The 24,301-nt window shown below is 37.4% G+C and overlaps 1 protein-coding gene across 1 annotated transcript in view; it reads left to right on the top strand.

Annotated features, from left to right (window-relative positions):
• Positions 1 to 22,822, top strand: part of MAN1A1 (mannosidase alpha class 1A member 1) — a 139,017-nt gene extending 116,195 nt beyond the window's left edge. Inside the window, exons 8-12 of the mRNA XM_063151083.1 lie at positions 1,360 to 1,475; positions 11,938 to 12,157; positions 13,008 to 13,180; positions 18,521 to 18,636; positions 19,295 to 22,822. Coding sequence (XP_063007153.1) covers positions 1,360 to 1,475; positions 11,938 to 12,157; positions 13,008 to 13,180; positions 18,521 to 18,636; positions 19,295 to 19,421 — 752 coding nt within the window. The 3' untranslated portion in view covers positions 19,422 to 22,822. The remainder of the gene's footprint in view (positions 1 to 1,359; positions 1,476 to 11,937; positions 12,158 to 13,007; positions 13,181 to 18,520; positions 18,637 to 19,294) is intronic.
• Positions 22,823 to 24,301: the final 1,479 nt, after the last annotated feature.

The following is a 24,301-nucleotide window of genomic DNA, read 5'->3' as shown; positions in this document are numbered from 1 at the left end:
AAAAATAAATTCTCTGTGTTCCTTTGAATTCTACCAACACGAGCATAACTTTGAAGCTAAGAACAGAGTTATGTGTCAGGAAGTGTGAGCGCAGGATCACTAACCCTTCTGCATCTCACTTTATGAGTCTGGATCATCCCATCCAGGTTGTTTTTTGGATTTCTCACGGCCAGAATTTTCTGGTATGACTCAGGAACTTGCTGTGTGATCTCTGTAATGACATCTCCATCCTGGATTTCTTGAGTGGAATTAGCAGATCCCTCCTTTGCTGTAAAATTGACAGTAATAGATGAGAAGTCCCCATAAAGCACTTTGAAATTTTTCACTGAAGACTTGATAAATGCCAAATCACTTAATTTTGCCAGGCAGCAACAAGTTTCAAAAGCTAACCTCTAGCTACTTCTTCACTTAATGGAGCTTAGAAAAACACTTTACATGTATGTATAGTTGTAGTATTTAATGCATTTAGGGAATCTATGCTGAAATAATGATAACCCATCAAAATTTTGCCAAGAATCTTTTAGGTTCCTGGACAGTAAGTGGGTGCAATCTTGTACAAGCAGCTGAGAGCATCACTAAATTTCCCATCACTGGTGCAACTGATGTTGGATGTCTGGCTTGTGTGATCTTAGTGTTTCCAGAGTCACTAAATTGTGCAATTGAATAATCACAGCATCTGTAGTACCAGATTGTTTCACATAGTAAGCATAGGGCAGAATAAAGCAGTGTCACAGCAACAATCCTCTGCAGATGAGGTGAAGTCCTTTTTTTTTCCTTCCAAACCACTGCTGAGTTCTGAGAGCAGTCAGAAGTTTAAAAATGTAGTATTATTTTTAAACATATGGCTCAGCATTTTGAAATACCACTAAATAACCTGAAACTCAGCTCTGCAGTAAGGAGCTAAAAGCCTTTTTTATGAAGTGACTTAAATGGAAAGTTAGTGACTAAAAGAGCAATGCCTGCACTTTAAGGGAAAGCCTTTATCAAATCAGAGAACACTTTCTACTTTTTTACCTTTTTAGAATAAAAAAAGAAAAAACTTAGTTTGACGTGGTTTTGTATGGAATAGACTACATTAATTAGAATGGACACATATAAATTGTTTTCTCTTTGCCATGATGTCCTGTGGCACATTGTGGATATTAAATAACTATGGTATTTTAGCTAGATTAAAAATACAGTAATAAAAGAAATAATTTTCTGTATAAACCAGTAAAGCTTTTCCCGAGGTTCCGGGCTTATGTTTATTAAAGATGTTGTAGAAATAGATCATTAAATATACTGTTTCAAACTGTAATTGTATTTTATTGTCATGGCTGAGGATGAAATTGCTGTTCAATCTCTTTCTTCCCTATTAAGATCATGTCTCCATTGGAGGGCTTGGGGATAGCTTTTATGAATATCTGCTCAAGGCATGGCTGATGTCGGACAAGACAGATGAAGACGGCAAGAAAATGTATTATGATTCTGTTCAGGTAAATAAGACATTTAAATCTTCTTTTCCACAATAATCTAATATATAATAATCCTAAAGAGACAGGCTGTGCGGACAATATGAGATATTTATGTATTTGCTACCACAGGGTGTTTTTTCAAAGAATTAGTTTCTGTTCTAAAAAAGACTTCTTCAAATAGAAGTGCTAGAGGAATACAGATACTGCGGGAAAGGGGAGAACTTTGCAGTATAACTAATTTTTTTCTTTTACTGCAATATAGTCAGTTGTCTCTAGAGGAGAGAGGTATAAAAGAAGCAACAAAAATGCATCTACAAGTAGCACTCAGGTAGATGTTCAACTCTTCTTCCTGAGTCTTCTCTAGATAAATATCAGTCTTGTCCTTTTCCTTTTTATCCAGGAGGGAGTTCCTCTCTTGTGTTCAATTCTCTCATGAGTTTCAGCCATAAAAAGTGTTTTGACTGTGGTCCATACATGGATCAATGTGTTATGGTAGATAATTAGAAATTAAAATTGGGGTGTCTTTTCACAATGACTTTTTTGTCATAGGAGCATATACTTGTCAGCTTCTGCAAAACACCCCAAATGGACACAAGAGAAAGTTTTATAAAATCAGAACTGTTCATACTTACATTTCTATATGTATTTATGATCCTACTGGTCTGCACTCTCTTTTTTATTTATGGTATTTCCTTAATATGCTGTTTTGGGAGAAATAACAGGTTTGTGACACCAGAGAGAGAGACTTGGCAAGTATTCAGTTTAAATGCATATTTACAGGCTTTCCTTCCAATCCTGGGCAAATGACCTATTTTTCTCAGCTTTCATATATATAGATATATATATATTAAAAAAGAGGATAATATTACTTCTTTTTTCCCTATCCTTTCATCTGTTTTGACTGGAAGCTGTCTAGGGCCAGGACTTTCATCTCTTATTAACAGTGTGTATCTACGGTGCCTCCACAGACAAGGCTTTGAGATGCTAAGCAGTATCTGCTTATTCTTTCATATATCTGGAAACACACTGTCCCTAGGGAGGTCATAAGTCTCCTTTTACTTCCCATACACAAAAAGTGGTGGCATTAAAAAAATACAACCATGGTTTCTTATTGCAACCATCTTTTTTTCCATTACAGAGGAAAGTCAGTGTGAAGATCTGAGGGAGGGTGTGATGTCTGGTGGTTGTAAATTTGACAACCAAGTGTCCTCTGCTAAGGAAATCTTGCCTTTAATTTTGTAAGTGCAGATTTGGATGCAGTCAGCCTCATCTTTGCTGCTAGCATGGTATCAACTTCTGAGCAAAAGGTGGATCTTAAATTAGGTTTGAGTGCATTTGAGGCTATAACATAAGAACAGTGCTGTTGTAATAGCTCAGACATTGGATTGTCAGCCAGAGAGAACAAAGTGTGTGAAATTATCAATTCATCTTACCACTGAAGACATTTTGAAGCACCTCAAAGCTGATTGCACCTTTCTACTTCTGCTGGTTTAAAAACATCAGGTTTTTTTTAAGGCCCAGCAGGGAGCAGAAGTGGTGACAGCCCCCACATTTAAGGACCAGTTCTCCCTGCTCAGATTTCAGCTGGAGGAGCAGAATCACCTGTTCAGCACCATCACTGAATGTGGCAGTGTCAGTGACAGGGTCTCAGCTCTGCTCATATGACTGTATTTACACTACCTATTTTCTTAACACTTTTTAGTAGTACTAGCTCAGAAACACTCCGAGCATCATGTCTGACCAGTGTGTTTGAGAGGACCTGACTAAAAACCAGATTTCCTTGTGCTGCTGGCTGTTGCTATTTCCAGTATTTTCTGATCAATGGCATTCCTGTTTGTGTTTTGTACTGAGGTACATCTGAACCAAAGCTGGAAGTGCACATGCAGCTTTAGGAGTTGGCAGCTTGATGCTGTAAAGTAGCTTGTTCAGAAAGCAGCAGCAGCAAAGTTTCAGCCTCACAGAAGCTGCAGGATGATTGGGCCCCACTGAGATTCCAGGTTCTTCATTGGATAACTATCCTGATTTGAAATCCATCCTGGTACTGACTTCATTGCTATTGATCCATTACTTATCTAAATTAAAGCTGATTTAGGAGTCTGCACAAGCTGCAGTCTTTCTTTACAACTGAGGCTGCAGAGTTTGGGCATTCTGAGTCTGCTTGGTATTTTCTTAGAGAAATTTCCCCCAGCGCTCTCAGAATCTTTTTAAGACTATGCCAAAGGGAACAGCATGATTATTCCTGGCCATTCAGTCCAGCACATACCCCCCCGATTCTGAAAGAGTGATGTGAAGGCTTGATGCCTAATTCAATACCTTCTGCTATCCAGAAACCACAAAGGAAAATATATGGTGAGTTATATAGTTCACTGTGAAAAGCTAAAATCTATTTAGATGGAGCTTAGGGGTTATTTTTCACATTGCTCTGTAAATCATATTTTTAAAAAAATGAATGCTTTCCATTAGAATTTTTGTATCATCTATAGATTATATAATGGCTTAAGTTAAAAGCAATAACTAAAATGTCAGACTAGATTTAAAAACTGCTTCTGCTTGCCATGAAAATGCATTTATGGCTGAAGCCATTGAAAGAGTTTATTCCTAATGGGAAAAGGGACCAAGATCGTCTTATTTTGAATACCAGAGCATAGTATGAATGTATAAGGCCATCAGAGGGATTCATAAACTGTAGAATTCACACAAAAAGACAAGTGAATGTATTTTTAATGTAAGTTATTTTTTCTCTTTTGAAAAGTAATACAAATAATGTCCTGCTTCACATAATACATAAAATAAGAGATCTTTCTAAACTGGTTTCAATGGGTAGCATGCAGCATTCAGTTACAGAACAAATGTGTATTCAGCTTTTAGCTATATTTTGAAGAAATAACTGCCAATAGAATAATCCATCAGTCTTTGCAAGTATCCAGGACAGGAATCATCTCACTCTTCTCAGTTAACAAGCTGATCTCTGAGACAGAATTGAGTAGGTTTGTAAAAGAACATGATAATTTAGAGCAAAAATGGACCTTGTGGATTCACTTATATCTAGTCTAGCAACAGCAGTGTCACAAGCAACTGCATCAAATCCTCTCCTCTTAAATGTGCCAGCCCTCATTTCCTAAGCTGAAGGGCAATTTTCCCTCTATTCCTGTAAATAGGTTGTCTCACACTTGAGGCCTGATGGTCAGGTACCTTTTCCAAATTTTCCTATTACATTTATTTATGGCCATTTCTGCAATCCTTCTGCATCTTACATATATATTAATTCTCTCTCTCTGACACTGCCTGCATCACTTTCTCAGTGTAGTTCTAGAGAAGTGGCATATCTAGAGGCTGTAAAGAGAATGGTAACTCACCCCAGAAGAACTTCAAAGGAAAAGGAAGAATCCTCACCAGCACTTCCCAAGCAGCTCAGTTCAGTGCAGCCCTTGGTGGCCCTGTGGTTTCAGTGAGGTAAAGCAGCTGCTTTCTGCACTTTTGCCTTGAGTCAGGGCAGCTAGTTCCCTTTTAGACAGTAAGATTGTTTATTCTTTCTTAATGGGTAACAACTGCTCAGATGATCCTAACAAGAATACAAATGATTTCTGCAGAACATAGCACTGGAAGTGGGAACAATGGAAATGGCCAAAAGAGGAACATGTGTTGTGAAGCAGTGCCACGGCCACTCTGCCAGATTTCAGCACCATTTCAGAAATTGCTGCTAGGCTGGATTACACAATTAAGCAATGCTGGCAATGCAGTAAACTTCTGTCAAAAGAGGAAAAAGTAATTTCTGGCCTCAGGATTCACAAAGAAAATATATAGAATTACTTTTTTCAGGGGGGTTTAATTTTTTTTGGCACATTGCTAACATTGGAGGCTGGCTTTGATATATGCCAAAGGTAGTGATTGGAGGATTTTGGGTATATTTATTGGATATTTTGATTGGGGGATTTTGGGTGTATTTAACTGTCAGCATTAAGTAGTGAATATTTTTCAGAGCTGTTGATTTCAGCCTTTCAGAAAAATAAAAAAAAAAATCCATGGAGACTCCTTTCTCCTTGAAAGGAGAGGGAAAACAAACTGTTGTTAGCAAACTGAAAACATGATATTGGCAGACAGGCCTTTTTCATCTCTGGAACTTTTGTGAGGATCTGTTTAACTGAGGTGACAGTCTGGTGGCTGGTTTGTGCTATCTGCAGTCTCCATTAAGCTGCTTGAAGGGGTTTGCTTTGTGATCGTAGTGGTCTTAAAAACTGCGTAACTGATGTGGACAAGGAGAGAACTGCAACAACTCAAATATAATGGCTTGTCATACTGGGTAAAGCTAAAAGTGATTAATGTCTTGAATATTTAATACTTAAGCATTTCTTGGCATTGAAGAAAATATATAAATGGGGCAGGCAGGGTGCTGCAATAGCAGCCCATCTTAGAATGAAACAGTTGGTACCCAGCATTCCCACTGCATACTTTGTTTTGGGGCTTTTTTTTTTGGTGTAGGAGGCGGAAGGCAACTTAACTGAATGTAACTTAAATGTGCTAAAATCAATAAACAGGCAGTTTTGTCAGCTGTCATGTTTAAAATGCTTATCAGCCAGCTGCACTGGTGTTGTGCACATAGTGATAGTATGGCTGCGTTGTGTAGGAACACAAGATTCATTACACTGAGCACACCAGAACGTCCAGAGGACTCACTGCTCCTTCTCATTCTCTTCACTGCATTTCCCCTCTCAGCACAAGTTTTCAGACTCTCTACAAATGCTTACAGAAAACATCAAGGCTAAAGACAGGCTTCTGCAGATTTTTAAATTGTTAATAATTTACTGATAACCGCACAATGTCTTACGTTTCGGTCCAGATCAAGTATTTATTCAAATTTTTTGCTTGTTTATGGACTTTCAGGAGAAGCAGCAAGCTTTAATGTTAGAAGTCTTTAAGGAGGATTTTAGCTAGAGAAGTCTAAAGAGAAATTGTATGGGTTTTGCTCATGGCTTTGCACTTTTCAGAGCAGCCATGCCCTTACTAGTCATGCTATTTTCCCTTCCCTTTTCTGACAACAATAAAAAACTTGTCAGAATCAACAGATATCCTAGAGTATTCAGAACATGCACAATCTAGCTTTTTGAGAGTGACTTGATTTAATTCATGCCAGACCATTAATACTGTTTTAAAATATTAATAAATTTATCCTTCTGGTAACACACATTTAATACATTTAGAGTTAGAGCATTGGTGCTCTAAGAGACACTAATAGATCTAAGAGGGAAAAAAAAATATTTTCAAACACAAGTAAATAGTCAGCTTTCCCTTGGAACTTAATCATCTTTTTAGTGAACAAATGAATAGGTCTCACAGTATAAATGTTTGCCATTGATTCCCCTTTAAAAATGTAGGTACCTCCATTATAAGTACTCATATTTCATTGCACATGTAAGCTTGTCTACATAACTTGTCTGAAGTCCAAAAGAAGTCAAGTGCTTTGGTGCTTTTAAAATGTTTCTTATATTTTGTATTTAACCAAATGAAAGTTCTTCTGTGTTCAGATTTCAGTTCTGATTTTTAAAGCTGAGTTTAGTAAGCAGTGAGGACCTCAGCATAAGACACTACTTTTCTTTGGCAAAAGTATTTAAATTGTTTATAACAAGGGCTTGAAGTTCCTATTCCATCAATAAACTTTTTGTAATGAACTCACTGGAATTTGCAATAAAGGATAAATTGGATAATTGTGAAGGTTGAGAAAGAAAAGTATCTATTGCATTAGATCAACAAGACAGAGAAAATGTAAGGGAAGTGAAAAAGTAACAAGAAAGCAATTTACTTAGAAACTCACAGAATGTAAATCTGCAGTAATCCTGACCTGCTGCTCTGTGCTGTTTCAAAGCAATAAAATGTACTGGTGCAAGCTCTAAATATTAAAAAAATAAGTAAGCAATTGACATTATACATCTTTGAATTATTGAAAATAACACATGATAGAATTCTCTTTCATCCTCACGGTTGCTTCAAATGATCAAAATACTGTTTATGAAAATTCCTAGGGGAAGAAAAATATATTAAAAGTTTGAACAGAGATAATTTATGGTGCTTTGTTATGAAGACGCCTGCAGAGTTGTAATTATCCCCAAAACAGACATTATAAACCCTTGAAACTTAGAATCATATTTCTGAAGTTTCAAATTTATTAAGGTACAGAAATATGGAACTGTCTTGCTGAGCAGTTTTATCTCCAGCTACAGTGACATCTTGAGGCAGGAAATGAAACCACCTGGGTTTCATTAAAACAGCAGTAATCATTGAAATTCATTAATCATAATTAAGAAGATACTGTAAAAGGAGAGGTGAAATGCCTAAGAGCTAGAAGTAACAGAACTGTGGGGTCACATTGCTGTTTGAGGTTTGTAATTTGTTATCTCAGCTCCTCCAGCAGAGGTAACACTTCTATGGCACATGTCTATGTGGAATTTGAGCAGCCTTGAGGAGCAGATCGGTTTTCCTAAGAAGTCTCCACCTGTGCTCTGCAGGCATCTCAGTTAGTGTTTTTGTTACCTGTCAGTGTAATCCACCAAGAGAACCCCTGTAAAAATAAGCTTATTGATTAGTTTTTAACTCATTTGAACAGAGAGATGATTCAGTTCTGGGTCTTCTCTGTTTCCCTGTAAACCATACATTCTGAACAACTCAGAGGGTAAATGAAGGACTTTGCAACCACAAAATCACATCAGGGATGGACTGAAGGGGGTGGTGAAGACATCATGTAAGATGTGTGAAAAGCTTAAAGACATGAAGGAACTGAATGAAGAATGGTTGTTTATTAGGAGGGTCCAATTCTGCTTAATTTTGCAAGGTTAAGAACTGGCAGTATAATGCATAGGTTAAGGAACAGGTTGATAAGCAGAGAGCACTAAACATATTGCCTTAACAATGAGGGCAGGAGGGGGAGGAAATCAGGTTGGGAAAAACTGAAGAGTTTCTCCTTTATGCTGTCAATAACAGAGATTACACAAATGTGCAATTTGCAGTCCTGTAGTTGAAACCATTCCTAATGTCTCATTCACTGTGACAGATAGGAAAGGGCATAATTTTAACGTGCAGACTCATGAGAAACATGCCAGTAGTAATGCAAGGAGCACTTGAGTCACAATTCAAACTGTAAAAAGCACTGTTAGTGTTTCTGATGGAGTGCACAAGCATTTATACAGTTGTTGTGTTGAAGGAATAATTTCCCACAAGATGGAGAAAAAGGTAATTTGGCTGAAGGCTTTACTACAATGAGGTATGTAAGCAAAGCCTTAGGTGAAAGCTAAAAAAGAAAAATTGCCAGGAACTGTATTAGCTGTAAAAAGTTACTCTGGCTCTAGGAGCTTATGGGTGCATGACATATTGTATACCATACCAGCTTTACATGCAGTAAATGTATTTCTCTAAATGTCCATAAAATGTTTATTTACCTTTAGTTTTCCCCTCCTTTTCTGTCCACTACAGCCTCAAATCAGGTTGTCTCCATTTTTTTGCTTCATTTTTTTTCCCCACTCCCAGGTAGCATCTGCTATTGCTTCCTTTAGTGACATATATTTGTAGCTACCTTTCACTTGCTCAGAGCTTGAAAGCTTCCAGGGATGGGGCTTACACAACTTCTCTGGGCTACAAGTTCCAGTGCCTCACCGCCCTCCCAGGAAAGAACTTTTTTCTGATGTCTCATCTAAACCTACCCTCTTTCAGTTTGAAGCCATTCCCCCTTGTCCTGTCACTATATGCCCTTGTAAAAAGTTCCTCTCCATCTTTCCTGTGGGCTCCCTTTGGGTACTGGAAGGCTGCTGTTAGGTCATCTCAAAGGCACCTCTTCTCCAGGCTGAACAATCCCAATTCTGTCAGCCTTTCCTCATAGGAGAGGTGCTACATCCCTCCACCTGATCTGAAAACAGTGCAGGAAGGAATTATTTGTAGTTGGGGAGCAAGTTGAAATAGACCTGCAATTCCAATAGATGTGTCTCTTGAAGCGAGTACATAATTATATCAAAATAAAAATGAGTTTATTTTAAGTATGAAATTCAGAATCAATTGTACCAGACAGATTTTTTCACTTGGGTGGATCTTTGTCACCACACTACATATTCTCCTTTTAAGATAATTTGTTTTACTCACTTGATTTCCCCTGCCAGAACTGCACCCAAAGCACTGCAGACAGCACATAGCCTTCCTCTACAGGAACATAACCCTTCCTTCCTATCCTGCTTTTAAACTTCAGCTTTCATGTCTAGCTAAAAATGCAGAGTGACCTAGCATGCTCTAACAAAGACATACACACTGCAAAGGTGTTATCAGGCACCCAGGGACCCAGGATGGTACAAAGCACGACAAGGCAGTCTGAGTGTCTATAATATATCTAATACCTACCTCATAAAAATAGCTTTAAATATGATGGTTACATAAGAAAATAACTTTTAATAGACATATGTACTAGTTCTTAATAGGCCCCATTTATAAAACAGAGATGATTTGCTTTAATAAACACGAATACTTAAATTGGAAATATATTTTTATTTTGTGACATTCTTGGTATCAATCAACATCAATTTGTTAGTTTCTTAACACCAGTTTCCTAGAATAATTTAAAAACTCTTAGAAGTCATCCTTTTTTATCCTAAACTTTAATGTTGAGCGAAAAGAGAGGAAAAAAAGTTCTAACACTAATTGGTATCACAAAATCCATTTTTATACTACAAGAATCAACTCTGGTCTAGTTAATATATAGTTCAAAAGTGCATCATTGCTGTTATGTCAGGCAGATACAGTAATACTTCATTCTGGTTTTCAGTTGTAACTTCAAATAAAATGCAACATAGGTAAATTTAGTTATCAATCTATTTTTATGGTTGCTTACTTTTTAAATAAATTCTGATCCAACAGCTAAGGGACCAGTAGAGTTTTTGCCTATTTTTAGAACTGTTGTTTTGGTGAGATGGGAGATACCCTGCTGAAAGGTTAAATGAAATGTCATTAAAGTTTTTCCTTTCTCATCTTGGTTTTAGGTAGCTTATTGTTAGAATGCCCAAATAGGTCTGAAAGCTATTTCCTGCAAAATTATTGTGTGTTTTCTTACCTTTCCCCTCTCATATCTAATTCCTCTTTTTATAGGTTAAATTACACAGGATTTTTAAAAGCAGAATTTGTTTAAAGCTCAGGAATTTTCATTATTTACTTCTGCTTTAAAATTTAGGTATGTTTTCCAGTAGGTACCTAGTAGTAAAAGCATGCAATCAAGGTGGGAACAAGGGGTGGAGGAGTTTTCTGAGCTAATAGTGGCTCTGGATCTGGGCAGACAACATCCTTACTAAGTGCTTTGCACTCGTATTACTGGAAAATAAAGTATAGTTTTCAATGCGATGTTCTTGGCAGAAAAAAACCCCAGTATGTAAAAACTGCAGTTATTCTGCTGTTTCTAATTTAGAGAGGATTTTTCATGCTTATAGGAACAACCTTTACAAATGCTTAAATGGGGAAAAGCATTACTACAATCACTACTTTCTCTTCATAATTTTTTTTTTAAATTCTGGCTTTTTTGTTAATAGTTTTCTGTAGTGATATTTTTTAATGGTTTTTCCCTTATATAATGCATGTTGAGTACTGTTTCTGGATATTATGATTTCAACAGGACAACCAGAGCACTAATGGATAGCTGAATGTATGACAGAGTTTTCTCCTCTCCATTACTTCTTTTAAAGAGTAATACCTTACTTTCTTTGTGGGCTTCTAATTAATGTGCTCTTCTGCATCTCCTCTCTTGTTTTAATTCTGTTCCTCCCACGATAGCAGGCTGCCTTCCTGGATTTTGTAATTAGTGACCATACATTGCTAACATCATCAACTTCCAGTTCCCTCTAGATTTGTGTATTCTTAGGGTTTTTTTTTCCAGAGATCTCAGTGAGACCGTGCTCTTGATAGATTAGTGGAGGATTTCAGTTTGGGAGGGGAAATGCACTGGACTTTGGGAATGCCATCTAGACTCAGAGGCCTAACATCATTCACTGCACACACTGAGTCATGTGTTTTGAATATGAGTTATGGCTGCATATAATTTACATGAAATTATATCAATAACCACCTCCTTTAAGTCAGAGTTAAAATGAGAAATACAGAAGCTGAAGTGATGGCTAATAACTACTGAAAGTTAAATTACTATTGAAAGCTAAATTACCTGAAACTGCGCAATGCAAAAGGGGGAAAATAAAATATTTCAAAATTTGAAGTGTATTTGGTAGGTCTTTCCAACATTTTTATAAAACATACCCTGTAAATTGCTTGAAGTTGAAGCAAAATTAGTCATCGTTACTGATGTATGCTCATCTGCCTTGGTTTGGCTGACTTTGAAGTTATGCTGGCTCCTATTATCCATTGCACTTTGTGAGCAAAGGCAATAGAGAGCAAAAACAACCAGCATACAAGACAGCTTTGTCCTTTGCACTTTTCCAAATGGCCTTTGGTTTGAGATGGTGTCCTTCTGCAGGCCATAGAGACCCACCTCATCCGAAAGTCCAGCGGGGGCCTGACGTACATCGCCGAGTGGAAGGGCGGATTGCTGGAACACAAGATGGGACACCTCACTTGTTTTGCTGGGGGCATGTTTGCCCTGGGAGCAGATGGAGCCCCCAGTGACAAGACAGGCCACCACATCGAGCTGGGTGCTGAAATTGCCAGGACTTGCCATGAATCCTACGACCGCACGCGTGAGTACCACGTTGCAGAGTCTGGCTGCCCTGCTTGCCCCCATAAAGGCAGCCACTGGTGGTTTTGCATAAAGCTGAATGAAAATTGTGGCACAGTGAGAAGTGTTCATCCCTTCTGAGCAAATGCTGCCTTGCTTTAAGAGTAGCTTTTCAAATGGCTGCTCTGTTTTATAAATAATTTCTGTGCACCTGAAGTGTATCTCCTCACTGTAGTAATTGATGTGACAATTACATAACAGTAATTAACAAGGTTCTTTCATTATGCCAATTTCTGTATAGCTGAATACAAGTAATAGAAGGACTCTGTTCATTTATGCATCAACATAGGTATTACTCATGTTTTATGCACAAAAGAATATTTTGCACTCAGTTCTGTTGATGCAACACTGCAAACAATAGAATTGCACAAAGAAAGTGGATTTCTGTACAGGAAATTTCTTTAGATTTTATCATCTTCTTATAGAAATAACCCTGGCAGCATTTCATGTCCCAGAGTGTATTTTCCAGTTTGATATAGAAAAGTAAATATCCTCATCTTTTAGGCAAAATTTCACTTGTTGCTAGTTACACGAAGTCTTCCAGAATGCAAATGTTAGCATCACTGTTCAAACTGAAACTGCCATTTAAGGCATTGGTGAAGAACAGCTCTCTCCTACTCCAAATTATTTATAAAATATCAAAACCAGGAGGAACTGCAGTATCTTTCATAAATTATATTGTTCTGGGTAACCTGGCTTTGTGCCACATAAAAGCCTAGCTTGATTTGGTAATTTGGGGAGTTTGATTTGGTTACATAATTTGAAACCTTTTTTAATGCCTTTATTTTAGTCTGTGCTTTTTTATTGGCTAGGAATGAAACTGGGACCAGAAGCCTTCAGGTTTGATGGTGGTGTTGAGGCCATTGCTACAAGACAAAATGAAAAATACTACATCCTACGACCAGAAGTCATAGAGACCTACATGTACATGTGGCGCCTCACTCACGATCCAAAGTACAGGGAGTGGGGATGGGAAGCTGTTGAGGTAATGTTCTATTGGACTTCTTTGTTGTTAAATCCTAGTAATATTGTTAAGTGAGCTATTGAATGATAGCTGGACATTGTTCAGCAGTTGGAAGCTGAATATTTATTTTAAATCAGGGATATCAATTCAGATTTCCAGGAATTCATTTGCCAAATAGATGACATTTTGACAAAATCAAAAAAGGCTGATATTGTATAATAGAAAAGTACCTTGTTATTTCTCCATCTTAAATACTTCTAGGATTAGGGGTCATATTTGGATGTACTGTCCCAGATGTTGGGTGTTGCTGCATGTGAATGGAAAATGCATACATGTGTCAGATTTGAGCCTTGGATATGGAAATAAGTTTTATGAAATGTATTTTCAGTAATAGTATGAAGGTGATTTCAATTAAGGTGACAAAGACCAGGATGAAGGACTAGATAGTACCAAACATAAAACCATGTCACTTTCAAGAAACATAAGTTATATGGACAAAACTCCCTAAATGACAGCAGTCTCTTATGGATTTGAATTTTTTCTGCCACTGGCCTTTGAGCTTCAAGCAGTCATGCTGAACTTAGCTATTTGTGTTTGTCTAGCACAAGCCTTCCAAAAGGGCAGCTGGTCTGCACTGCAAAAAATGGGCTTGCCAAATCCATTGTTTACCTTATTTCAGCAGTTAATCACTCTTACTCTTAAGGTTGAGAGCCTTTAGATTTACCAGGTTTTATCCTCAAGGTATGGGTCCTTATTACACTTCTCTGGAGTTCACTTCTGTCCTCCTCACACTGACATTGCCCTTGCTAAATTAGCTGAAATCTGAGAGGAAATACAGCAAGCAGAAGAACATTATTTTTCTGGCTCTGTGTACTTAAGAAAAATGAAAAAAAAAAAATCAAAACTCTCTGCAGTATTTTGTTGACAGTGACCTCTCCTGTGCAGAGGTATTGCTTTCCAGGATTTCAAAAATATCCTCTTTTTCAGTTTACCCAACACATTGTTTCTAGAAATGTGTGATTACAACCTTCTTGGAGGGGCTTACACAACTAGTTATAGAAGGTTGCTCTGCTCTGAGGGTAGAACATGTAAACTTGTGCCCTCCAATTTCTCATCCCTAAGGGACCCTACTAGAGAGCTGTTACTGGGTTATGACCCCATAAACCCAACTCCCTCCACAGCAACTAAGATCTCTAAATGCATTCAGTATTCACTGTATAGATATTGATCATATCAGAAATGTTGTGCAAATGCTGTTGAGCATTGTGGAAAAAAGGTTATTTCAAGTCAGGTAATTAGATATCCTCCAGGAATTAAATGTAAAGCAAAATCTGCTTTCCAAAAAAGAATAGTAGTATTACCTCTGCTTATACTCTTAAACTTCTTGCCTGAATATTCACAATTGTTCCATGCCTGCATTGAGCCCTGTATTCAGCTAGGTAGAGAGCAGTTATTTAGGGCATTGTGTTTGCCTCCCTCAGGTGTTGGCTCTGGGGGGCCCTGAAACAATGTGCTTCTGCATTACTAATTCCAAAGCAATTTGGGTTTTAAAACCTCTAATTTAGAAGGCTGTTCCCTTACTTTCTTCTTTGCTAACACCACCCATAGGCACACATTTTACTACTGGACTCTTCCCAGGCAGATTATAATTGGCATATTTACAATGGCTGTTTGTGGAAGTCATCCCATCAGGCTTCAGCAATGCCAACTGTTCCTTCTCCAGGAGATGTTTTTCCTGACTCATTGTTACTGCCCACACTGATAACATTGTTATAAACAATTGAAATGTTTTCCTTATTATTATTCTTTACCCATTTGGTTCAGTTTGTTTGTGTTTCTTTCAGGTTGGTACACTTGTTTACCTCCTTCTCACTCCCCACGTGTCCCTTGTTTAACATTCTTGTGGTTATTCTCAATCTGACTCCAACACAACCAGATGGGTGTGGGAGATGCAGCTGGTCCCATTCTGCCCAGGGCACATCTTCCACTCTTCAAACGTGCAGTTGGGTGTTTCACAAAAACAAATCTTGCAGCTTTCCAGAACTTATGCAGTCAGTTGTAGGTTTAAAATCTTTTTTCTTTCCGTTCTCTCTTGGTGTTTATAGCCGTACAGCTCCACCTGATACAGTATTATTTTTGTTACAGCACATATCATGCTAGCTTGCCATAACTACGTCATAAATTCTGTTCCCTCTTGCTCCTTAATGCTGCCCCAAAGAGCACCTGATCCATTCTGTCCTTGGGGAAACCTCCAACCACTGAGGGCCATTGGTTTAATTATCAGTACCTGTTGCACAAAGGGGAACCTGAGATTTAAACAAGAAAAAAGAGGAAACTAATGATCAGACCATTTGGGTTTTGTCCAAAAAAAGTTGTTCTTCATGTGTTTCATGTCCACTTTTAACTCATTACTCTGGCAATGAGAACTCATTAGGTTTTTTTCCAGGGCCTTTGTAGTAGAAAAGGAGGCAGGTTTAGAGTCATGACTTCTAAACTCTCTGACAAGTCTCTTAAGTCTTTCTCTAACTTTATAGACTAAAAATATGCTATTACCTGTCCTTTTTTTTCTTTCTGAATTTTCTTTGCTGCTTTGAGTCCAAGATAATTTTGTATGTACTTCGGCAGCTGGAGAAAATGCAGTTATGACCACCAGCAATATCCACTGTTACTGAGTCAGAAAGGTTTTATCAGCTTAGCTCACGAAAGCCTCCCTCTCTGCATCATAAATGTGGCATATATTTTAAATTTGTATCACTTCCTTTGTTTTCCCCTTTATGATAGTTTGAGACTGTCAGCCAGTTTTCACTGTGCTTGATGTTTTCCATTACTGTATCATAACTGATCCTAGCCACCCTCATTTCCTGAGAACTGCTTATTTAAAGTGTGCTTGATTGTTTCTTCCTGCCCACCACTACCCCTATCACTGTGAACATCATGTGCTCTCAAATGGCAGGAGAGGGCACAAAAGCCCATCACTGCCAGGATGGTTGACAACCTGGAGCCTTTTTATCCTACTAATCCTGCAGGTGGATGTCCTGTTCCTTTAGTTAGGTGGAAAGTAACTTTGAGGGATGAGATGCTTCATATTTGCATCAATCAGATACCACCAGAAGGCAAACATGGGGCAAGTTAACCCCTTAGTTTACATCATAGCAGTGCCTCCAGGTACCTTTATGATGCCTCTGAACTCAGAGAATGCTCAAAGTACATTAGAGCACATAAATGGTAAATGCAATTTGCTTTTATTTTACCTCATCCTGTTTAGAATGCAAATATTTCCTTGCACAGTAGCCTTATCCTTCAAGTTCTGCTTCTGCTGTGCCTTAAAAAGCATCATCTTTTGTTTGACGTTGCAAATCCAGACACAGATGCAGAATTTGGAATTCCTTGCAGGTTGAAGTATACAAGAGGGAAGGAATACCAGCCAGAGGAAATTACTTCTTTAAACTTAAGTGTATTTGTCATTTAATAAAAGTCTCCAGGAAAATTAAAGAACCTAAGGACCCATAAGAAAAGACAAATAGGCTGTTATACTTTAAAGGATCTCTTCTGGAGAAAAATCCCTTTTAAATATACGATAGGCTTACTCTCCAGTGAAAACCAAGGAGAGCCTGACATGCAAGCCAAATGTGTGCACACAGCTACAGGGACTCCAGAAAAATCAAGGACATTTAGGATATCCACTCACAGCAAAACACAGATCTTAAAGAGCCTTTAGAGCAGGGGAAGGTGATGAATACTTCAGTAATTATTAGTGACTTTTAGTCCCATCTGTCTTCAGAAAATATTTATTCTGCCTGGCTTAGATATATCCTCTGCCTTGCTTTTTTAGCTTGTGTGTTTTGAAATGCAGCATCTTTCCCTAAATAAAATCTACTCATCCTGTACTCACTTCAGTGGTATTTGTAGTAACTTCAGAAAGGGAGGAACCAGTTATCTCCTGGCTCTCTCTTGGGAGGGATAGAGCCCCAGGTGTTTCTGCCTGAAAGTTGTTGTTCCAATGCCATCTCCACAGAAAACACCTTGTTTCACAGTAGTGTGGTCCTGAGTGAATGCAGCCATCCACAATCCTTACTGTCATTTTCATCGCAAGTTACTAGGGTTAAATAGCATTTTCTTAATTTGGTTTTGAATAATGAATTGTTTTAAATATAATCATCTTAAATTCTCTTTACTCCTTCCTTATACTGTCTGATACCAGAGAGTTGTTGTAAAAGTGAGGAAAAATGAATGGAGTAAGAATACTTGTAGCCTTGTTAAATACATAAATTATAAAGAAAAAACCCTATTGATTATTTTTTTAAATATAGTAGTGATAAGATAACCAATATTCAAATAAGGTATTGGATAGCAGTATATTTAAAGAACTTATGGCTCATATATATGCATATAGGTACCGCCTTTTATTGCAAACACCTAATTTAAAAAAAAGCAACAAAATTTATTAAATAGTCTCACTGCATCTATTTTGCCCTTTTATATACTTTTCATCTGGTCTTTTTTCTCCTTCATAAATATAGGACATTCCTGTGGGCAGAAAAGGTGGCCCATGTACTCCTTTTTATTGTGAAATAGGAATCAGTCATCTGTTTTACACCTTTTAACTGAATAAAGAGTTTGGAAACTAGCTAGAGAAAAATACATTGTTACTGTTACAGCTAAATTATGTTGTGTTAAGTCCTGACTTTCTATCTATGCCTGTGTAATAGAAAAAGCTTTTTCAGAGAGGTTGCAAAGAAAAATATGACTGCTGCACAAGAGAAATTCAGTCAGAGCCCAATATCAGTGGTTTCCCATTGAAAAATTAAATAATTGCAAAGAGAAGCCATATAACTTACACAGAAAATGAAGAGTTGCCTTTCCTTTTTTGGAAGGGATTTGCAGGAGCTAAGAAAAAGACTGATCTTTAGTATGGTGTTCAATCATGTTACAATCATTTTAAGTACCAAACTATGACCAGAAAAGCTATAGGTAACACAATTTCCAAAGGCTGAGAGACTGGGAGAGAAAGGCTATTGTTACTCCTATTATAAAGAAGAAAAAGAATATAAGTGAAAATCCATATGTCTTTAAATCCTCATACCCATACATCTTTCCTTCTGAAAGCCGGTTTGTGTTCACTTTTTATTAATTTATTATTTTGCTTCTCTTCCTGAATATGAAATTAGACAGGTATGCCTATGTCTTTTTATTTAAAGAGCTTTTCTGTCTTGACCTTTACCAAGTTTTCACCTCTTTATCAAAGGAATTTGTGGATTTTTTTTTTTTTTTTTTTTTTTGTTTTGCTAGTTTTATTGCCAAACAGAAAAACTGACATGTTTATTTTGTTAATCCCACTGATTTGGGTGATCTCTGTTTCAGGCGCTGGAAAAACACTGCAGAGTCGACGGCGGCTATTCTGGCCTTAGAGATGTCTATAACAATCATGAAAGCCATGATGACGTGCAGCAAAGTTTCTTCCTTTCAGAGACACTCAAGTAAGTTGAGAAAGTTGACTTTCATTAATGTGAAGTAGTTCTGTGTATCATCTTTACAGATAAGTATTTATCATTAGTACCCTTGACACTCTCACGTAACAAAATCTGAATGAAATAGCAGAGCTCTTCTTAGGTGGCAGGAAGCAAAATTGCCCTTTTTTTTTCCAGTCTGTGTCAATAACCTAAATTCCCTGACTTCTGCAAATTATCTTTACTTCTGATAAAGGTACTTGATAGTTTTTGAGACATTGCATCTCCTGTCTTTGATAGGATCTAATTATATATGCCAGCACTAATGAAACAAATTGACTAGGCAGAGAACATAACAGGCTTATATTGCATACTTTTCATTTGAAAATTTTAGAAAAAGAAGAAAAAAAACTTCCATGGAAAGCATGCAGGGCCTGTTAAGAGAAAAACCCAAATGCTTTCATTATCTATCAACATCTCCTAAATTTTTAATGAGATTAAACTTTTGTTTTGATCTCTTCAGTTCTGGGTTTGCTTTTTTTTTTGCTGTGCAAGAAAAAATCAGTCATGCCATCTCAACAGGAAGTTTAATACTCAAGTAAATTAAAAATGAATTATTATGTGTTCTCCTGAAAATCACTTCCCTGATGTGGTCTCATTTCCTGGTTTTTTTTTTTTTTCTTGCCAGGTACCTGTATTTGCTGTTTTCTGAAGATGATCTTCTTCCATTTGAACACTGGGTCTTCAACACAGAGGCTCATCCTCTCCCTGTTCTTCACAAAGATGATGGGAATAAAGAAGAAAACCAGAAATAGATGAAGATTAATTTATACTTTGTTTCATTCCTTACGTTTCCAGGACTAGGGCACATGATTTGGTTTTAAATTCCTAAGTTAAATTTTTTAATCAAGTGTTTTGCAGTCTGTTTTCTTTAACAGTAAATTTTTATGAATGTACCCAATTAATTATGATAAAACCTTAATCCTCTAATTCAGATTAATACCTTCTTAGAAGTGAAATAGGGTATCTTCCCAGATTCTGTTAGGCTACAGTGTCATTTTGGCCAAAAAAAGCAGAAGGTCTGCATGTTACTTGTTTCCTGTTGTGCTTTTAATTTGACTGCAAAATTCTTCTCTCCTCTGTGAGGAGATGTATGCTTTAAGCTGTAATATTTTGCCATGTTGCAAAAAGCCATATTGAATTAAGTATAAAGAGCTTTTTCTTTTTCTTTTTTTTTTTATGTTCTATGTTAGTTTATTTTGTGTGTCATCCAGGACAAATCTTGTGACTGTGACAGCCTCTTCTTATGCGGGTCTATCATTACTTGCTGGAGTATCTGATGTATTTCACTGTCAATGAAGTCGACATAGGGGTACTTTCATCTCATGCAGACCCAACTCTGAAACTGCAGTATAAGTTGAAGTTAGATTAAACTAGTTTCTATGGATTTAGCACATTAGTTAGCAGACCTTAGTTTTTCAGGTTTTGATTAGAGTATTGTAATAGAATCAATTGTTTCCTCCCTTTTCTACGTGGTGTTATTCTTATGTCTTTAGTCAAGCTACTATGGAGTAAAATAAGGTAATAATTTCATATTAAGAAAGGGACTATTAGCCTTCTTTATATATTTAGTCCAGTAGCTTTCATTTGGTTGGTTGGCAAAAAAAGATCCACTCAACAACATTTTCCTGCAAGTTCAGATTATATCAGATACAGTCTGTTTGTTTTTCTGTTACTTTTGCAAAGATTTAGGTAGGTCCAGACTTGACACCAGGCTTGGTGGTTAATTGTCACAAAGCAGTTTGATATATCTGTGTGAATAAACTTGGGTGTTCAGATGCCTTGAAGAAAACCTGCCTCCTCAAAAGAAGTGAAGTAATTCAGAGAGGAAGTTATCCTGCTTTGAACTAAAACTTTCTGACAACACTGCCTTGTCTTAAGTAACAGAAATGCAATGGGCTTAAAAAATATTCCTTCGAGTAGAGGCCTGGCTTATTAAGAAAGGTAACAGCTTTGCCAAAAATGTTTTGCTCTGTGGCATCACCAAAGGGAAAAAGAAATGAGGCACAATTAATTCCTGTTTCTACTTGGTTTGAAGTGGTTTACATGATTTTTAAGTCTACCTGTTTTCATTTAGTGATGGGATGACTTCCATACATTTCAGGTAGAAAAAGCCTGGCTTCCCATTCTGAGAAAGAACATTATTCATTGATTGGACTGCAGTGGAACAAACCTGGTTCTGAAGAGTAATGTTCTTGAATGGTATTTAGTAAGATAGCTCACATGTCCAGCATTGCTAATCACAGCTGAGGGAACACATTTGTTTAAGCTTTAGAGTGCATTTTTTCTATGCTGATAGAGGTCTGCAGAGGAGGTTTTCTTAGGTAGAAGCCAAAAATAACTAATTACACTTTTATATATAGCAGCTAGAGCTTGCCCTCAAGTCTGCAAGGACAGCGCTGCCTGTTGCCTCCGCTGCTGACAGAGGAGATGGCACGTGCCCCACAAGCTGCCAGAGACGCTGGTGTGGGGGACAAGGCAAGGATCCACTGATGCTCCAGCACAGCTTGGCAGAGCTGGCCATTCCTGCATGAGAGTTATTGGGGCACCTTGGTGAGCCTGGGCCACCCAGCACTGGGAGAACAAATAGAAATGGATGTGCAGGTAAAGCCAGCTCACACAGAGCCAGGCACAGCGGCTCAAAACTTTGTTTTTTTAAATTTTTATCTTCTTTTTTAAAGCATGGATTCCCTCATGGCACAGCAGGTTTCTGAACCCAGCCAAGCAAGGATGAGGTCTTGCCTCTCCCCTCTGTTGAAAATCAGAAATTCTGCTGCTTTTGATTCTCCAGAATTCATACCACTGGAGGACTATACTTAATTGTATTTCTTTATAAATAGTATTTATAAAGGAGATTTTTTTCCATCCCCTGAATCACCATAGCTGTGGAATAAAACCAAAATATTTTTTCTCTTTTTAACATGTAACAGTATTTTTTTTTCTTAGTTATGCTTAGTGGGTCACCTGCTGCTACTGCCCCTCACACGTATGTGCTGCTTTAGACCTCATCTCAATTAAATAACTACAAAAGCTCAGACAGAAACAGTGTTTGAGAAGTGTGTTTTCTAAGCCACTTTCTACATGGTTTTCTTAACCAAGGTTTGCTTCCCCCAGCTGTCTGTGGTGATGTTGCTGGTACTTAGCAAGCTGAAGGGAAGAGCAGAGAACCAGACAGGTCTTCTCCTTGTTTCAAAAGCAGGCTCCAGTCACACAGCTCTATGTGCATTGGGTCTCATGTACTTCAATATAAGCATCATGGTTGTTTCCTTGTAAAATGGACATTTCATAGCGTGGAATTTTCCTTCGCGTGGGAGTTAGGATGATCTGAAAGAGCACAAATTTGATGTGGTATTGGTATTCAGGTTGTATGTACAAACTGCACTATACTGTACTTTTTGTAAAGTAATGTAAGTAGACGAGAAGATTGTACAACGTGTAGATCTGCCAGCTGTAAGAAAAAAACTTTTCATAAACTGAGAATATATCAACTTTTCTTTTTGTTTTTAAATAACCCCAAAACACCAAAGTTAGAGCAATCATTTTTGAACAGTCCATATTTACCACTGCTTGTTAGATCAGTAAGGTAACGTGCATTTTAATTCCCATTCACTTAACTCACTTCATGGAAGTGGCTAGTGATGGTGACTTTGTGTTCCCAGTCATTCATAAGAGCAAAAGAAATTGCTCATTGTTGGGGGGTGGGAGGTGGCAGGGGGGAGAACACAGTGACATGGACACATTATCGTTACATAAATGCACTGCCCACACTTCTTCCACTTCTTTGTAGCATAATAATGCATTTAAATCTACATATGTTGGGTCCCAAGAGGTAGAGCCCTTTAAATGGCACCAACATTGTTTCACAGGGAAAAAAAAATTTTGATTGTTTGTGAGATAAATATTGCATATGTGTTGGTTATACACAGATTTTTTGCAATGCCCAATAGCTCACTGTTTCTATGGTAACTTCATACATATCCATTTCTATCATGTGTTTAAATTGGTTTTGATTTGTACATATTCAATTTAGTCTTATCATCTTTATATAAACTGAAATTATGGAATAACATAATAGATCAAGATGCTTAATTTTTAAGAACTTATATTTGTAAAAATTTCTCTATTGTGAATAAAGTCTTTTAATATATCTGTTCAACTGGTTATAGTTTTTCTTACGTGTGTTGCCAGAAGTAACTACAGGAATCTGCTGCATAATCTGGTTTAGCTGCTGTACTCACAAATTTTTGTCAGTACTCTGTGTACTTGTTAAGATGCTGTTCTTAATTAATGCCAGTGTATAGAATTTCTACCACTGAAATAAGTTTCTAGGATTTTTTTTGTCAATAAAATTCAGCATACCAAATGTACTTTGGTAGAAAATGAGCCTGCTAATGAAAAGAGGGAAGCTGGGCAGTGGGAGGTGGCAGGCAATAAGCACAGTGAAGGTCAGTCACTACAATTCATGCTCTGCACAACACAAGTGGGCAAAGCTAAATGCCATTTAGGAGCAAACAGCGCAGTGGAGATGACAAGGCTGTCACAGTGCCCAGTGTTACATGACCATGTAATGAAATCCTGTCGTTAGCCCATGCTCCAGACGAGAGGGAAACAGTTGTCATAGGAACTGTAACTATATTTTGTTTCAGAAGGACATTAAGATTTCCAATCTAAATATTGAAATAACAGCTACACCTCCTGGATAACCTTGTTTTCTCTGTTTAGTAGGGAGCCTCCTCCCAAGGTGATACTGAAATAAACTGCTGTGGTTTTACAGAACAGTCTCAGTAGTATCAATTCCTGTCAAAAGACTTACTCATTAGACCTGCTTAAATCATTTTTGAGGGCAGCTCTGAGATTTTTTGCAGCAGTTTCAGCTACACAGTGAAGTCCTTGGGGCAGTCAGGAGACAGTGCCCTCCTGCAGCCGGCCCCAGCACTAGACAAAGGCAAACATGAACTAATGCAAACCTTCCTGCAGACTGGGATTCAGAAGAGATGTAAACACAAGCCTGGGTTAGAATTTCAACCAATTCACTCTCCTTAATTGGATGCTTGGTGTGGTTTGTTTTCTGCAGGGGGAAAGGGAACTAGAGCTGAGTTGACAATTAGTCAAGACAAACAGGATTTGCCCCATTTGCATTGCCCTATGGCCTTGCTGTATCACAAGAGGAACTCAGCACTTACACGGCAGCATCTGCTATGGAAACAGCCCTTCATCTGATCCACCTTAATCTTGGGATTAGTCTGTCCTAGTTGAGCTCAAATGCAGGAGGAGAGATTACACATTGAAAAGCAAACTGCCAAACCCAGGAAATGGTCACTGAGATTCAAGAGTTCCGCTCTGAATACGTGGAATTTGCAGGCAACCCCAACAAGGGAAGAGATGAGAATCTTGACTCCGTGTTTCAGAAGGCTGATTTATGATATGAGATGATATGATAAGATATGATATATATGATATTATTATATTATATTATATTATATTATATTATATTATATTATATTATATTATATTATATTATATTATATTATATTATATTATATTATATTATATTATATTATATTATATTATATTATATATGATATACTAAAACTATACTAAAGAAAGAGAAAGGAGACATCAGAAGGCTAGAAAG

This window comes from Melospiza melodia, chromosome 3, assembly GCF_035770615.1.
Source record: "Melospiza melodia melodia isolate bMelMel2 chromosome 3, bMelMel2.pri, whole genome shotgun sequence".
Lineage (NCBI taxonomy): Eukaryota > Metazoa > Chordata > Aves > Passeriformes > Passerellidae > Melospiza > Melospiza melodia.
Note: the sequence above shows the minus strand (reverse complement) of the source record. Positions and strands in the feature narration are given on the sequence as shown.